At 43.0% G+C, this 18856-nt stretch overlaps 1 protein-coding gene across 1 annotated transcript in view; it reads right to left on the reverse strand.

The window, feature by feature from the left end:
- The window catches only part of LOC137372866 (cytochrome P450 4B1-like), a 47766-nt gene that overhangs the window by 21190 nt on the left and 7720 nt on the right, over positions 1 to 18856 (reverse strand). The window contains exons 3-7 of the mRNA XM_068037240.1: positions 16378 to 16422; positions 14580 to 14707; positions 12528 to 12652; positions 7798 to 7949; positions 2121 to 2227 (exon numbers count right to left, since the gene is read on the reverse strand). Coding sequence (XP_067893341.1) covers positions 2121 to 2227; positions 7798 to 7949; positions 12528 to 12652; positions 14580 to 14707; positions 16378 to 16422 — 557 coding nt within the window. The remainder of the gene's footprint in view (positions 1 to 2120; positions 2228 to 7797; positions 7950 to 12527; positions 12653 to 14579; positions 14708 to 16377; positions 16423 to 18856) is intronic.

Here is an 18856-nt window from a genome sequence, read left to right on the forward strand (position 1 = left end):
ATTGACAAATTCTCCTGAGTCTACAGAGAATCCATTAGAAAATGATATGAGTTTTATTTTCTGCTATTCTAATACACTTTCAGGGATGTTACAGCTAACTGTGGTCAAACCATACCTGTCAGAATGAGTCTCTTGTTGAATTTAATGGCCTCGAAAATCCACAGGCCCATTTATGCAGTGCTGTGCCCTGGAGGCAGGACTTCCACTCACGATTCTCTCCCACTGATCCCACAGTAAATTGGAGGGTCAGCTCACTTAATTACTCTTTTGTCATTCAATAGCACAACTGCTTAATATGGGAATAGTGCATTGGAGGGCTGATACTTGGAAATAAGGAACACAGTCTTTAAAAAGCCAAGCTGATTACAGCAGCAGGCTGGGGAAACAGCAGGTACATTGAGAAGAGTTTGGCTCTGTGAGCAGAATGTCAGGTGGCTGAACTTGTTGGCTAATGTGTGATAGGTAGTACTTTCAAGGTACATCTTCAAGTGGAAGAACTAACAGAAAGCAGCGAAAAAAAGTATTGGAAGAAGGCAGAAAAGAAGAGTACACAATGTCAATGAGGTCAACCTTCAGACACATAGAAACATAGAAAATAGGAGCAGGAGTAGGCCCTTCGGCCCTTCGAGCCTGCTCCACCATTCATTATGATCATGGCTGATCATCCAACTCAGTAACCTGTCCCCGCTTTTGTCCCATACCCTTTGATCCCTTTAGACCCAAGAGCTGTATCTAACTTGTTCTTGAAAACATACAATGTTTTGGCCTCAACTGCTTTCTGTGGTAGCGAATTCCACAGGCTCACCACTCTCTGGGTGAAGTAATTTCTCCTCATCTCAGTCCTAAAAGGTTTACCCAGTATCCTTAGACTATTACCCCTGGTTCTGGGCTCCCCCACCATCGGGAACATCCTTCCTGCATCTACCCTGTCAAGTCCTGTTAGAATTTTATAGGTTTCTATGAGATCCCCCCTCACTCTTCTGAACTCCAGCAAATATAATCCTAACCGACTCAATCTCTCCTCATAAGTCAGTCCCACCATCCCAGGAATCAGTCTGGTAAACCTTCGCTGCACTCCCTCTATAGCAAGAATATCCTTCCTCAGATAAGGAGACCAAAGCTGCACACAATATTCCAGGTGTGGCCTCACCAAGGACCTGTATAATTGCAGCAAGACATCCCTGCTCCTGTACTCAAAACCTCTCGCTATGAAGGCCAACATACCATTTGCCTTTTTTACCTCCTGTTGTACCTGCATGCTTACCTTCAGTGACTGGGATAGGAGAACATCCAGGTCTCGCTTCATATTCCTCTCTCTCAGTTTATAGCCGTTCAGATAATAATCTGCCTTCCTGTTTTTGCTACCAAAGTGGATAACCTCACATTTATCCACATTATACTGCATCTGCCATGCATTAGCCCACTCACTCTACTTGTCCAAATCACCCTGAAGCCTCTCTGCATCCTCCTCAAAACTCACCCTCCCACCCAGTTTTGTGTCATCTGCAAATTTGGAGATATTACATTGAGTTCCCTCATCTAAATCATTAATGTATATTGTGAATAACAGGGGTCCTAGCACCGATCCCACTGCCTGCCATTCAGAAATATACCCATTTATCCCTACTCTTAGTTTCCTGTCTGCCAACCAATTTTCTATCCATTGCAATACACTACCCCCAGTCCCATGCGCTTTAATTTTACATGCTAATCTCTTATGTGGGACTTTGTCGAAAGCCTTTTGAAAGTCCAAATAAACCACATCCACTGACCTGGACACGCCTGGGTAAAATACAGCTAAAAAGACCTTAGAAAGTTATCTCGGATACCATGTGGAGTGAGGTGGCAGTGGCACCAAGTGCAACCTCTCTTATCCACTAGGACTGCAGACCAGTATTGGAAAACGTTCACTCGTCTGGCAAGGGTAGGCAAGGTAACATACCAGTCACTCTTCCTTTTCTTCCTTGGCATCATGGACACTAACACACTACTCATCCTCTAAAATGAAGAGCCACACTGCAGCACAGATATTTTAGAGAATGACACAATGATCATTTTGGTTTTAATGTTGAGTTGAAAAAAGCCAATGTTCATAACCACGACTACTTATAGGTACCAACCCTTGAACACAGAAGAATATCCAAGAAGTCACGATGCTTCTTTTCTTTGATTCTTTCTAATTCCTTCTCATTTTTCAGTGCCTCCTTCCTCTGGTGTATCACTTTATCTGGCAAAAGAATAGTTTATTTAAATAAACATACAATATTACAGACCGTGTCCCAGTTGAAGATATAGAATGCATAGAATAACCCATATTAGATTATGTCTTTCTGATGGCAATAGAGAATGGGAAGCCAGTGTGAGGAATCACCTATCACTCTAGGCAATATGGTTTGAAATGATAACATGCTTAATCTGTGTAACACCAAGCAGCAGTAATATTCTAAATCCTAAACTGGGGTGAGCTAAAGACAGTGTTGAGCTGCAGGAAGACCAAAGGGGGAGAAATTGGCTAACCCCATAAAATGTGCACGGAGATCTAAGTATGCAATTAACCCGGGACCATTCATTATATTGTTGGCAGCATGGTAAATTCATGCTACCTGCTTTGTTACATTATTGCTGCATGCAGCCAATGCTTGGCTGCACGTATCAGCAGAGGGCCCGATATCGCAAGTGGCTACAGCTACTTAAAGGCAGTCTGCACCTCTTTAAAGGGAAGGTGTGTTGTGGCTGCAAGAAGTGGTGGGTGTCATTTGAAAACTGAATCTGTGATCTGATACTTTGAGCAATGACTGAATATACGAGAGAGCATGCGCCACAGGCCCTCCAGACATATGCTGAGGAAGTGGTGTGAAGAATTAGCAGCGGAGGTCAATGTCAGGAGTGTTGCTTCAAGAACATGGATACAGTGCAGGATGTTTAACAATCTCACATGCATTGTGCAGATCAGCGAATTCATCTTCAAATGGCATATCCTACCAACTGCACCACTAGCATCATCCACTGCTCAATTCACTACATGCCCATCACCCACCTACAATAATCTCCAACAATCATTACTCAATCCTTCAATTCATATGCTTTACCTCACCCTCACAGGTTGAGCACTATTACAAGGCTTGCACCAGAACTCACAGCTTGCACACACTGGCAGCTATTCACCCATGAGAGTCATGTCACCCCAAACATATTGCAGGACACCCACTCACACACTTCTCTCTTTCTTGCAGGAGAAGGGAGTACTTAACAGCAGCAGCAGCAAAGAGCTGGAGGAGGACCAGCAGGCATGTATATTATAACTCGCATGGAGGAGACAATGCTGGCCATCATGGGAAGGGGCTTTGCTGAGGCTGTGGTCATTGCCAGGCTAAAGCGATGGATGAAGAGGGTATCTGCCTACTAACCCCTCATCTCTCACCCCACTTCTCCAACATCCCTCCATCTCTTCTGGCTTAGAAGCTGCAGATGATGTAAGCAGAACTTCTTGTTTTCTCCTCTCCCTTCCCCACAACTCAACCTTTCCCCTTATTTCATTTCAGACATCCAAGCACTGGAGCTTCCCAGTCACTGGAGGAGGAGGGAGAAGACAGTGAAAATGAAGAGACACCATTACTTGATCTTCCACTCGCAGTCACCAGCTCAGATACTAACAGTGCACATATTTTAGAGGCTAGCATAGAGGAGGGATCTGCATATGGTGAGACACAGGGCATAAGTGTGCAGGAGCCAGGGCAGGGAGAAAGGATAGGGCAGGTGCCAGCTCGCCACAGGGTGAGGTTGTACACTAGTTCAGCTGCAGAGGACTCAGATTAGGACTGAGATGAGGACTTTGACGAGCCAGGCTACAGAAAAAGTGGGTGTAGCCAAATGTTTGGTGCACTGGAAAGTCTGCCAGAAAGCCTGTGCTTAATGTCAAGGAGCATGGAGGAGTCCAGCATCAACACGTACAGAGCTTGGAATCCATCCTTTTCAACATGGAAAGAGTGGTCACCTCCTTCAGCACATTTGCAGAACACACTATGATGCAGCGTCTAATGGCCAATGTCACAGCTTCCATTGCAGCAAAAACAACTTCCATCAAAGATCTGAGTGCTGCAGTGGAACTTCAAATTTCTGCCTTGCAAACTCAAACTACTGCCATCATGGCTTTGGAAACCACTATGCAAAGGATTTTCCAGGACATTACAGTAGTCCATCAATCTGTTCTCCAACAGATCAGTAGAATTGCTGACACTGCCCCAGGAGAATGGCAGTGTCTCCATGGAATATGAACCTGCTTTCCTCTCTCAGATGACAACATTTATGCTGCCACAGCTGCCACTCCATCAGTGCCCTTGCTGTTTCCTGTCAGCCAGCCAGCCCAACCTGCTGCAGCCCAGACCAAAGTGATGCAGTCTGAAGCTGGGCCTTCTCGGCCCACAGCTGCTCGCAGTTACACTCCAGGATTCTCAATTGAAAGTCAGCAGCCTTTCACACCCATGCTGCAGCTACTGGGGAACACCTCGTCGGAGCACTAGGATAGGCAAAGGCACATGGAAGGCAGGCACTATGGAAATGAACAAGGGTGATTAGTTTATTTTTGTATACAGTCATGACTGAATTTATAAATTTGGATTGGAGTGTGCTTTTTCTGGTGGAAAGAGGACAATGCAATGGTCAGTGATAGAGGAAATGTAAGGAGTGTGAGACAGTAGGTGAATGGGAGGTGTGGCTGAGGTTACTGGTATCACTTATTAATTATTTAATCATGTAGAGCCTGGGCAGAAGGGACTGTCTATGTTGTAGCCTCCCTTCCTCTTCCTGTTCTTCTAGTTCCTTCTGAACTTCCACCTCCTTCTGCTCCTCCTTCTCCACCTCCTCTCACCAAATAAGTGGTGGCAAGAGCTGTTACCTCATGATGAGAAGGTTGTGCAATATGTTGCATACTACCACTAATCTTGATACTTGCAGGGCTCCTCCAGACTGGTCCTCATGCTTAATCCACCTGCTTGCCTCGAATAAGAGAGAATGAAATGAAGTTATCTTTGTTTAAGGAGAGCCTCAGTGGCCTCTCTTATGCTGTAGTGCACTGCAAACTGCAACATGTTGCTTATAATTCCAGCAGACGCCTGGAAAGAGCCAGACACTTAAAAGTTAAGAACTATGGTCACCTTGGCAGCCACAGGCAATGCTGTCCTTGCCTACTTTGAGGTTGCAGTTGTGACTGCATCAGTTGGCAGCTTTCAGTCACAACCTCTTTTGTGAAGCAAAGACATCTCAAGCAATAATCATGGCTGAAATTTAGGTAAGAGAATTACTCCCTAAAGACCTGTGGCAGATATGGCCACCTGCTGAGAGCTGTTCTCCTCCTCCTCCCTCTTCTAGCAGCTTAACCTACTCTGCATGGTCACTCTTTATGCTCACAGTCATGCTCCATTCCAAGAGAGAGACCTACTCATGTCTGGAAGCAACTTACTTTAGCTCAAGCTTTTAAATGACCAAAATGTACTTCAGTATCAACAGACTGCTCCCTGTAGACTATTAAAACTTTAGTCAATTATAGGAAAACTCCAAAAATGCATACAATTGCACCAGCAGCCAGAAGAAATAATACAGCAACTAACCTGTAAGTAGTTCATGATCCCTTTAGGTAGTGCTGTTGGGGGTTTTTCTTCATACTGTTAATGTCATGTTCAGCTGTACAAGGTTAGATAGGGTATAGGATGGAGTGTGGAGTTTGAAAGTAGCAACACTGCTGTAAAATCAGCTTTGACATCATAATTTGCTTGCTCTGCACGCTGCCTGCAGTTGTAGGCGCAGGCGCATAAACACCTTTATCAGGATGGAGTCTGACGTACTTTCCATCTTGGAAACCATGTCTGAGCATTAGGAGGCCACACAATGCTTAAAAAAATGAGTGCTACACAGCACAATTTCTCCCCCTGGATGTCATACTAACATTCCAAGAGCACAGGTGAGAATGCGGGTGGAAAGGTACATAGAAATCGCAACATAAAAAATAGGCTGCTTGGCCCAACTGTCCATGTTGCTGTTACTTTTCACAAGCAAATAGTCCTAATCACATTTACTTGCCCTGTTCCCATGTCCCTTCAATCCCTTTTCCTTCATCCATTCCTTCAATCTTAATTTAGAATGTTGAGATATGTTCTACTTTCATCAATAACTCTGGAATGGAATTCCACAGTCTCACAACCCTCTGTGTAAAGATGTTTCTCCTGTCCTCTGATCTAAATCTCTTAATTTAATATCTATAGCCTTTCATTCTTGATCCTCAACTAATGGAAATAGTCTTCTCTGATCTACCCCGTCATCCTTTCATAATTTTAAAAACATGCAACATATCTGTTTCTCTCGCCACAAAAAGGGCGGCACGGTGGTTAGCACTGCAGCCTCACAGCTCCAGGGACCCGGGTTCAATTCTGGGTACTGCCTGTGTGGAGTTTGCAAGTTCTCCCTGTGATCGCGTGGGTTTTCGCTGGGTGCTCCGGTTTCCTCCCACAGCCAAAGACTTGCAGGTGATAGGTAAATTGGCCATTGTAAATTGCCCCTAGTGCAGGTAGGTGGTAGGGAATATGGGATTACTGTAGGGTTAGTATAAATGGGTGGTTCTTGGTCAGCACACACTCGGTGGGCTGAAGGGCCTGTTTCAGTGCTGTATCTCTAAGATAAAATAAAAAATATTGCCCTGTAATCTGTATTGTTCTAACAAAAAAGCCAATTTTTCAAGTCTTTTAAGATCTTGCAGTATGACATTATGAATAACTGATGTGGCTGTAAATCCATTACTCCTTCTTACAGCTAGGTGTCATCAGGGTGCTTGTAGAAGCTGACCTAAATGATGTTGCCAAGGGACAGAATGTAGATGAGGAATAGCAAAGACCAAGGATAGATCCTTGGGAGGACTGTGGAGGTGAATGTGGTGTGTTAGGAAAATAAACCATTTGCTGTAGGTGCTTGCGTTACATTCAAATAGAACGATGAGGGAAATTCCATGCAACGTCCTCAAATATGTTAAAAACTTTGCTCCCCTGATTGTTAAATTATCAATAACATTTAGTCTCCTCACTGACTGAAATCTAACAATAGAACAATCATTTTCATGTGGTCATCCAGTATAGTGGGTGGGTACGTGCATTATACACTGGCAATGCATTGGTAAAGACAGAAAAAAAGGTTCCCTGAAATAGGTGCTAAGCCCTTTGCCTAAGCAAATATGAGGGACCTATGCCTTTTTGAGACCCCTTTTACAAAACTGGGTAGCCCTGAACACAACTGATACCGGGCCTAACCCTTAAAGGGAATGCTGGAGCTCACCACCACAAAGGCAAGTTAAATAAAATCCCTGAATGAGGAGCTGGGAGGTGCAGGAGTGTTCTTCCTGGGTCTGCTGCAACTGGCAGACTCAACCTGGCCCCTTCCCAATCCCCTCCTCCTTCTCCTGATCATCCCCCTCCCTCTCAATTGCTTCCCTTCCTCTCCTGACTGCCCCACTCCTTCATAAATGCAGCCCCCTCCCCTAGCAGGACCTACAAGAGAGCCACTGCCGGCATTGAAATACTCTTCACTGGTGAGCTGTTTGGGGACCCCCAATGAGGCCCAAGACCCATTATTGGGTGTGCCTCAGGCTTAACCATTCCGGTGCAACTTCCAGGTTAATGTGCTGAAAGTATATTAAAATGGAAAGCTGAGTAAATGATTTCCCATTTCTTCATATTGATGTTCTTTTTGAATCATATAGCTCAGTGGCATAGCTGGCCCTATACTTACACAGGCATACTGGTAACTCCCGCTTACCTGTGTGTTGGTGTGCTAGGTCACAGGCTTTCCGGAATCGGGATCCATGAGGGGTGAGATGGTAAATAAAGTCATAATGATACTGGAAGGTTTTAAATCGATGACTAGCAAGGAATCCGAGTTCATAAACGGCCTGGATATATGAGTTGTTACTGGAAAATGAAAACAGAATTCAGATAAAAGAATCCTTGAGTTTCCAATTGGTTAATGGTTATTATGAAACATCATGAAATTGACATACTGGCATTTACATTAATGTATCATATTTGAAACAGGTTCGATTTACTTGCTATCATAAAAATAATGTCAAAATTCACTCGGTGACATCTGTGGCTCAGTTGGAAGCAGTTTCTTCTTTGGGGCATCCTGAGGTAATGAAAAGTCTTAACCTTTCTTTAACTGATCATTCATCTCATTACTGTTTTTGGGATCTTGCTGTATGTAAATTGGTTACTCTTGTTGCTTATACAACAGTAGTCAGCACATTTCAATAGCAATCCATTGGAAGTGGTAAACCACTATAGAGATGATTCTGAATTAGGTAATATACAATAAAGGAATAGCACTCTTAGGAAACCCAGATGGGGAAATCCAAAGGCTGAAAAATCATGGGCTGACCTGCATTACCCACTGAAACCACCTGATCATAAAATTAGCCCTTATGTGGCTGTTAGTTCTTTCCTTCTTGAAAGTAGAGTGGTTAATGTTGTAAGTTTGCCATCAAAAGACAGAGCCAACCAAAGAGGGGAATTTTAACTCTCCCCACTGGGCAGCAACAGGGTGGGCGAGCGCTTAAAATGGAGTGGCTTCATTTCCCACTCTGTTCCTATCAATTTCTGCATTTAATGTTATTAGTTTTGGCAATGTATGAGGAGCCTCATGCTTTATGCAAATCAGGGCCTTATGATGCGATTTCAACTGGGGTCGTTGCAGGGAAGCTGCCTTGACTTTCCTCTTAGGCAAAAACAGGTCTTCTGCAAACATAAGAGACCCATTAGGTAAGTGTAAAACTTCCCTCTGTGAGGCAAGGAAGAGCAGATGTGCTCCTCCAGGTTCCACAAGGAAAGTTACGACCCTCCCTGTCTCGGTCTAACTTGCCTTTCTTCCCGTTAGACCCTCCCAAAACCCCTTCCTTGCTATAACCTGATTGTCTGATCTACCCCTGCTGGCAGCCGCTCTGCTGTCTCTTCAAACCCTTTCTGGGTAGCAAGTGGACCAGCAGCATTTAAATGAAACCTGGAGTTAAAATACACAAGGCATGCAACTTAATCTAGCAAGTGTGTTCCACTCTGGCCCCACATCCACTCCTGCCTGAAACCGGGTTCTGGGTTAAAATCAATCCCAGAGAGATTCTCTGAATTATAGGTTAAAATCTAAACAAGGCTACCAATGGAAGAGCAGCAGAGATTCAAATTAGATTTATCTTCTTTTACTCATGGAGAGATTTCTTCACCTCATGCCTCATTAAGTCACCTATTCTGTTCACTCCCCAGCTTGCCTCTACTCACAAGCACTGTATTCTTTTTCCCAATGCTCATTCCCAGGCAGATTCTATAAAAAGATTGAGTCGTCCATGCTGTATGCCCATTTCAATCTCATTGTTCCATCATAACCACATTAAAGTACTACTGTCACTTTACCAGGGACCTATTCTTGAGTTGTTGCTCTCAACTGCAGCCTTCCATACTGCAGTCAACCTCTCAACTTCAGGCCTGAAATATGCCATGCCCCACCTCAGTTACCCAAAGTCCCATTTTCTGTTGTTCAAAGACAAGTTATAGGTCCATTCAAGTGCATACATGCCAACTAGAAAACTTGCAAAAGCTGTTTAAAAAAATGAGACAGGCACCCAAAAGCTGACAAGTTAAAAACAGCCCTAACATGTGGATACAAGTAGCTGCATGGATGTGGGCGTCGCTGGCCAGGCCAGCATTTATTGCCCATCCCTAATTGCCCTTGAGAAGGTAGTGGTGAGCTGCCTTGTTGAACCGCTGCAGTCCCTGTGGGGTAGGTACACCCACAGTGCTGTTAGGTAGACTTTGTAGCGGTTAGGTACAACTGAGTGGCTTGCTAGGCCATTTCAGAGGGCATGTAAGAGTTAACCACATTGCTGTGGGTCTGGAGTCACATGTAGGCCAGACCAGGTAAGGACAGCAGATTTCCTTCCCTAAAGGACATTAGTGAACCAGATGGGTTTTTACAACAATCAACAATGGTTTCATGGCCATCATTAGACTAGCTTTTAATTCCAGATTTTTATTAAGTTCAAATTCCACCTTCTGCTGTGGTGGGATTTGAACCCATGTCCCCAGAGGAATACCCTGGGTCTCTGGGTTACTAGTCCAGTGATAATGCCACTACGCCACCGCCTACTTTGCAACTTAACCTGCAGGTATATACAATGGTTCCACAATTTCAAGTACTATGAGTCACTACCATAAGTGAACTGACTCAACAGGATTTCCCTGTTGGAAATCCTTGGGACATCAAATTTAAATGTTGCTAGGTGGGATGAAGAGCAATGTAAATATTATTCTCACTAAGCAGCAACCCCCTAATATGCCCCCCACCTTTGGATCCCATACTATGTAGGATGATTGCAAGGTTAGAAAAGTTAAGTGTGATGGTGGCACACTGCCATTAATATATATTTTATACATTTCAGACAACAGTCCTATATTTATCCTAAAAGTGCATTCATAAATTTAAAGGCATTCACTACCACATTCTTTTTACCATCAGTTCCTTCCACATGCTCCTAGCTGTTGTATTGTTCCTTGTCACTCTTGAAGATGTATTAGGCTCTTCTTTTTGATTTCTGTTTGATCCGTAGTTTCAAACTTTTTCACGTTAGTATTTGTTTAAGAGAAATACAGCTTTAAATGAAGCACTTCCATCCTTACAGGGGAACTCTTTGCCTCCTGCCTCCATGAATTCTCCACACCTCTCCAATTGCTGATGGGACATGTGCCTTTATCCTGCCCAGCAATACTTAAGCAATTGAAGCTGATATTCATCTTGGACAACCCAGTTAAAGCTGATACTCCTCCCTCACCCTCAGATTTCATTTGGCACTGTTCCTCCCCACTCTCAGTTAATAATGGCACCTATTCTTCACCAAAGCATTGCATCCAACTTATCCCCTCTTCTGCCCAAATCACTGCTTTCAGCTTCTTCTCCCTTCCTTCTCTTTCCTTATTGCCATTCTCCCTTCTCTCTACTGTCTTCCATTTCTCTTCCCCTCATTTGTACCTTCCCTCTCTGAATCATTACAATTTCCCCTTTTGCTGCCAATTTTCACCCTCTTTTATTGCCATTCCTCTCTTTCATTGACATCCATACCCACTGAAAGTGCACAGAGGTTGCAGTTCCTACCTTTAGCACTGGGAACAGCACTGAGGAGAGAGTTGACCTCGCCTGATGCAGTAAGGTACCAGGGATCTAGAGGGAGAGGGTTCCTGTCTGAACCATGTTTTGCCAGCAAATGCCAGCACACTGACTGGGCCCCAAGAGTTATACTGTCACAGTGAAATACTGATTGGTAGCAGGTATACAGTGCACCCAGGTCTCACTGTATGCACATCAACCATTATAAACCTAACACTAAATCCACACATGCTCTCTCACCCCATTCCCAACCAAAGTGCTTCCAGAACCCATTCTCATTTAACATATTACCAAAGGAAAGAAGTCAAACAAAAATGACGACGAGAAGTGTCTGAGAGTCATACAGAGAGAGAGAAAGAGAGAGAGAGAGAGAAAGAAAAGAAAGAAAGTGGAAAACAAACTGTCTGGAAAATAAGACTATGGGCCAGATTTTATTCGGGCAATGGGGCTCCCGGTAGCAGGCTGGAAAGTATGGGGAGACCCCGCCTCAGCCCTCCATCGTACTCCGGTTGCTATCTCATGGCGGGCAGCCAATTAAGTGTGTGCCATTGAGAATGCCGTCCCTTTAAGGGATGACTTCCTGCCTCCAGAGCTGTCAGCTAATCGGAAGGCTGGCAGGAGCAGTGGCCACTGTTGGTATTGCAAGAGGCCCTGCAGTACCAAGGACGTCAGAGACCCTGGTACAGGTAAGTGGGGTCAGGATCGCCGGGGGCCATTCAGGCAGGCCCGGTGACAGGGCTGTGGGAAGGGGGGTTAGTGAGGGTGAGGGGGTCTTCCCAAATGAGGGACCCCCTAGCCCCACTAGGAGAGTGCCAGATCTCACCTGGCAGTGTCTCCACATGGTGGCAGGCCCCTCCGTCCTCCATAAAATTGGAGACACAGCAGGAAGAGGCCCTTAAGTGGTCATTAATTGGCTACTTAAAGGTCTCAATTGGCCTGGGGCCGGAAGGCCACGTCGAGAACGGCACCCCTTGCCATTTTGTTTGCTCCCCCAGCTTCCGTTCCCATCTCCAAGGGCTGCATAAAATCCTGCCCTACAAGTGATGTTATTGTACGAATTTCTGTCTTTGCTCTTTTAACAAAGGTATTAAAATTAAAATAAACAGCTTAATGTCCTTGTTAAAATAGCAGCGAGGAATTAGATCTGAGCAGGTTAAGTGTTCAGGCAACATTGCCCACACTAACTACTAGACTAGAGAGAGGTAGAAAATAATTAGACGGTGGGAGATTAGCAGAGACGGTTACAGGAAGAAAGAGACTCACATTTTAATTTTATTTGTGATCAACTATAATTAGTAAAAAAGGCATTAAAAAGTTACTTTCTAACACTTTCAAGTCCTAACCTTTCAATCTGACAGTTGCTATGATAACTGAAGGCACATTTCAGAATACTATCCAACGTCATAAGGCTGATATGATGGTAGAGCTCCACGGAGCTCTCTTTTGTGCTGAGCAGCTCCCATTTGTCCTGTGGAAACAGACATAATTAATTAACAGCTCATCTAGGGCTACAGTAACAATGTAACTGTACTTTCAGTGCAAAACGGTTTCACTTCACACCAATGCTGTATTCATAATGTGATTGCAGCCTAAATCTGGAGTCAGGGCTTGGCTTGACATTGAAGCAAGACTTGGTGGATGAGATAGCCAACTGCTACTCTTTGAAGTCAGTTTGGGCTTTGTCACCTGATTCACACTCCAGGCTGGGGAGAAGTGATTTCAGCCTCCCACTAACACTAATATTACAGAGTGTGAATGCATCATAAATAACCAATAGTGCAGAAAAACTATGAGATTGTTAATTAACACTACATAGTTTAACCACAATATCCCATTTGACTAAAGTTCACCAGTGTACTTTTCCTTCTTATAAGCATTTCATTGATGGCACAGTGGAGGACTGCACTGTCAGATTTCATTATTCAGCCACAGAGATGATAAGAGTGTTAGAATAGTGTTCAGCTAGGAAGGGGGAAAAATCTTGGATTAGGGGAAAAATAGCCAGCCTGGTTTTCTACCCTAACTACAATTCAGTACACTTGCAGAAAAGTGCTCAGATGTGAACATCCACCCTGTCCCTCCAAAAAAAATTCCACGCAGTTAACTGCTGGATTTCTGTCAATGAATGAGGGCGTTTGTCCACCGATGCAAAGCTGAATTGATTTGCAGTGTCATCTTATTTAAATATCCAGTGGTGGTTCTCAAACCCCATGCCATAAATTCCAAGTCAGATTGAAAACTGAAGCAAAAGGCTGGGACAGTAACAGGTAAGTAGAGAAGTATTTGGATCATTGAGTTCATTGACAGGTAGGGTGGCTCATGTGTGATTTTGTTTCACTTTTCATGAATGTCTTCCATTGGAGATCCAGCACAGACAGCCAAAGAAGGGAGAGATGAACAATTGTAATGGAACCAATTTCCAAACACTCTTTAAAGAGGTTCAGCTAAAAGTGTCTTGTAACATGTGGGACTGGCACTAAGTATCACCTCTGCACCTAAAAAACTTTAGAACAGTGCTGCAAGGTGTTCAATAATCTGATCAGAGCAGGCAAGGTAATGAATTGGCTACAGGGGGAAGGTTCTCAAAAATTAGTGTTAGTGAGGATGTGGTACTGATTAATTCACAGAGAATGACGGAACTGGAGAATTGGGGAGTGGATGAGGATGCGTCACCTTCCCTGAGGAGGTTGTGGAGGAAGGTCACCATGGCTTTGGAGCTATGGGACACAGAAATCATGGCTACTCACCTGAAATGAAGAATGTTTGAGGAAAATCACATCGACCCGGAGGTTCTGAAGTCAGCTTCTGAGAATGTGCAGCAACTGACAGGTGGGACTTTTAACTCTACAGCTCTCATTTCATTCAATTCAGTTGAAAATTTAGTTTCAAATTATGGGTCGAATTTACTCAGGACTTCTCTTAATGTGCCTGTAACTTCATTGCATAAAGAGGGCTTCTGCCAAATTTAGGGCAGTGCAGTGGGAGAAACCACAAGGAAATTTGCCTCATGGGCATTTTTATGCTTAGATCCTAGGCCCAAAATGGCCCAAACTTATTTCATGCAAGAACTTTACAAATAAATAAAAAGAGGAGATTCTCATGCCATCCACCTGGGCTGGTTTCGAATGTGGGCCCCAGGAGGAAAAGGTTGACATGCTTACTCGCTGCAATAACTAGTGCTCTCCAAAATACTCTGGTCATAAAATCACATAGAATCAAAGAATCATAAATATTTACAGCACGGAAGGAGGCCATTTGGCCCATCATGTCCGGGTTGGCTGATAAGTAGCCATCCAGCCTAATCCCACTTTACAGCTCTTGGTCCGCAGCCTTGTAGGCTACAGACTTCAAGTCACAATCCAAATGTTATCATCAGAAGCCTCATAAAAACATACCAGCATTATCTTGGTGGACTCTGCAATCTCATGCACATATGACTTCAATATATCATAGTGAAATCCAGGTGTCAAGAGTCGCCGATGACGATACCATTTCTGGCCACTGCTTATTAGTAAACCATCACCTGAAATTCAAAGAAGATCACTTCTAAACACAGCGAGCATGTGCAGTCCTATTATTGCTAGTGAAACTGTTAGCCTTTCACTCTTTTCTTGTAAAGAGTTGGATGGTTAATTTATAAAAGAAGCATACATGGAAACATTTTGATGATTTAGTTCTCAACTGCATTGCACAGTATGGAAATAAGTCGTAGAGATCAGGAAAATCCCAGATTTGATTCTCTAACTTAGTTGATCTCAGCCAGGGGGACAGTAGAATTATTCAATGGGTCTCAGAGTACTTGGGATGGAAAGAGTAAAAATCAATCAGGATTTGTACTCCTCATTGCTATCCAGTATCCCTTTCTGGAAAATGCATTTGCATGGGTATCGGGTATATAGTATCATGCTTGGCTGTGATGGCCCATTGGTCAAACTACCTGCTGACATTCACTACCTCAGCTCACACATGAAGATTGACCATTTATGGTGGGGCAGGTGGGGTAGGATAGTGGAGAATGGCTGGCACTCATGGAGCAATACCCCAGCATGAATTAGCTCCTTCGAGGAAAGAGGAGAGAAATGGACTATAAAGCTAAAATGGTTCTAAGTATTGAATTTATTGTCATTGTAGTTGCCTGCATATTTGTGAAAAGAATTGTGAAGATGTCTTTCAGTGTCTGACAATTGAAAAAGCCTTAGTTGGCAATTTTCAATAAGCTATTACATGTTAGTTACAGTGCTGCCTTAAATAAATAATATATATTGTTACACAGGGACGAGTTTAATCCTACCCACCCAAAGCAAACTGGGTGGGCAGGCAATTATAATCAGTTGAGGGATTTACTGTCCAATGTCCTGTTCTATTTCCAATATTCTAGCTTAACCTGTTCTTCTGAGCAGGCAGCAATGACACCCACCTGAAACCAGTGGGGTCCTTTATTAAATATGCATATTGGAGATTGACTGCCAGTTTATTTATTGTCTTAAGAGGGGAAGTAGTTGCAGTTTTCCCATCAGCTGAAGCTATTAGTGGGAAGAGGTGCCAGGGCCAGAAAGGCATGTCTTTAAACACTATCCTTTAACTTGCCTTGTGGGGTCAGGGGCAGCAGAAATGCTCCTCTGGTTCCCACAAGGAAAGTTTAGGCTTCACCTACCCCAGGCTCCTCCTTCTTGATCACAAGACCCACCCAAAACCCCCTCACCCCATCCCCCACCCACTCCTGACTTACCTGAGTGTCAAAATACGTCCCTTCAGTTCCAGCCAGTGGTCTCCTGCTTCAACCAGTTGTTGCTTTCTGCTATTTTGGGCAAACAGATTAGGCTCAAGTATTAAAATCTCCCAGACCTCATGCTGCTGAGATCAAGGGGGTTTTAACATTTGCCTCGGCTTCCTCCCACCTGATTCCTGATCCAGTGAAAATTGGGGCTATAGTATACTAAACCAATTAAATAATACAGTGTGAGTGGTGCTGAAATAGAACACAACCACAAAAATATAGAAAGGAAGAAAAATACTTTTCAAAATATACAAGCTATGTTATCCATTCAGAAATAAAAAATATTTTTCTGTGTAATTTTGTGTATGAAAAGTGTTGAACACACTGCTGTAACCAGTACTAAAAGTACAAAGTTCACATTAACACAATGCTCCACATACTCTAATGATGTGGTGAATAGGGCTCACAATACATACCGATCCAAGGGAGCATAAACCGGTAGACCACATCATCTTTTGGTTCTGTAAAATATATATATATGTCTATATAAAACACAACAGTAGATAATTTTGCAATCACAGTCCAAGTTAAATAACTTGCTTATTTCTGCATTATTCATTCCTCTCTGCATTTTACAAAGCTGGATCATTTCCCTCTCAATCTTTTCTCCAATGAAAACAATTTCAGTCATATTAGTTTATTGATCAATTACAACTCAAAAGTCTGGAAATAATCCTTATTGCCTTTCTCTAAGCTCTGTCTAATGCATTAATGTCTTGCTGAAGTTAGAATGCCAAATTCTACGGATATTTGAGGATTAATCCGTCAATTGGGCACTCCCATTGTGGAGCAGTATTTGCAGGGAGTGTAATTCATGAAATTGTATACTTGATTTCTCATCAATTTAAATTAATAAATAGAAAATCAAGGGTTGTGGACCCACAAGTTCCTGATTAGTGTTCCCTGTGAGAACTGGGGTATCAGCCTATGGTTTCAACAAAAACCTTTACCAAGTGTGGTGACCAGGTAAGAAAGAGGTGTAGGGGTCCCTTTCAGCATTCACCTGGTCTTATTGTAACAGGGTTTAATTTTAAACACAATATGTTTTTAGCTCCCCCTTGGTGAATCCTTGTTCACCGCTTTCCAATTATAAGGCAAAGAAACCAGAACAAACAAGCTTTCTTAGGTTTAAAGAAGAAAAGTTGAAATTTTTTTAACTTAAACTCTAATTCGGTTGATGCCTACAGATACACGATGTGCCAATGCTAGCATGCATACGCACATGCAGATAGAGGCAGAACAGAGCAGGAGAAATAAAGTGGAAAGGTTTGAGGCAATATCTGAAGAGTTTTTGTTATAGTTCTTTGAGCTCACTGTAGAGTCCTTGATTGTAGGTAGATCTTGCTTATCGTTGGGGCCCAGTATTCTTCGTAAACCTTGTTCGCTGTAGGAGACTTTTCTCTCTTGGGGTTCATGTGTCTTCAGTGGATTTAGAGGCTTGTGAGAAAGAGATAGGTGCAGATAGGAGAAAGATCTTCTCAGTCCAGGAGCAAACAGACTTTCTGCCCAAACTGTTTGTACAAATTCAAACAACTCAGGTTGCCCAGCAGGTTAGTCATGTGACTAGCTGGTTTGACCATGTCCATTTGTGTATTCGACCATCTTAGCAGTCAACCTGGAATGTGAGCTCCCCCACCTTCAACGTCTGATGATCAAAAGTCCATTGTGGGTTGAATGTCAGGGAATGGCTGCTTTGTCCTTCCAAACACCATCTGTTAATATGCAAATGCCTTTTCCAGCCACGGCTGATCTGTTCAACAAGTCCTCCCCTCACTCTAGTAACAGTTTAAAATCAATGTTCATGACAAAATTAATGTGCCTCATTCTTGGCAGGTGGGGGCCTAGCATGACACAAAGTAAAAATCACGTGATTTGATTTGCAATCAAATGGTTTTGCGAATAGCCCAGTACTGGTTAGTCTTGTTGATACCTGCTCCACATTGATTTGATATCTTCTTTGAATGGCCAATAATTGCCCAAAATTACTTTCCACATTTGCTAATGGGCATCCTCCATCCTGTACAGGTTTCATCTTGTTTCAAAGTGTCTAACCTTATATTTTTCATAGTGAAATCATTCACTATCCATTAACTCATCTGCTTAACGGATCCTTTTACATTGTGTTAGTCTATCTTTTCCTCAGCACTTGGTAACTGACATCAGCAATTTTTAAATATTACAAGAAATATGCTTCCAGTATCTTTTGTGAATAATCATAAATTGTTAAGTAACTGGTCCCTTGAGGTGAATAACCCCGGCTATCTAATCCTTCCTTCCTTGGAGGCAACAGAGTTTTTGGAATGAGTGATTTGCTGTATTTTGTCTTTAAGGGAAGGATGATTAATGGGACAGGACCAGGCAGACAAACATCAGGCAGAAGAGGGATACAGATAGTGGACTAGATTGAGTGGAAAGGGACAGAAGATAAGACTGAGTAGGAAATTGACAAGGAAACAATTATTCAAATGAAAGGAACAGGGAAGGAAGGAAAAGGATAGGAAGTTTCAAGGAAGAATATATATATATATATATGTGTCTTTCAAAGAATTGGCACAGGCACAGTGTGCAAAATGGCCTTCTTCTGTGCTGTCTGATTCTATGATTCTCTCTATATATGCTATATGTATAATACATAAACAGAGAAAGATGGAGGAATATTGAGGAATACAGAAAAATATATGGAGAGAGATAGAAATCAACTGGAGAGGAGCTTGGATGCACTTAGGAGGTTTGGAAATGATAAAAGGAAATGAAAAGGAGCTTGAGCGCTACAACATAATTGAAGAATGGTAGACGGCAATTTTTGACCAATTAGAGGTTGTCCTTGGGTGGTACGATCACTAAAACCTAAGCCAAAGCTAGCACTTCATTGTTAAAATTGCTCCAAGAAATTCG

Source organism: Heterodontus francisci, chromosome 8 (assembly GCF_036365525.1).
Source record: "Heterodontus francisci isolate sHetFra1 chromosome 8, sHetFra1.hap1, whole genome shotgun sequence".
Lineage (NCBI taxonomy): Eukaryota > Metazoa > Chordata > Chondrichthyes > Heterodontiformes > Heterodontidae > Heterodontus > Heterodontus francisci.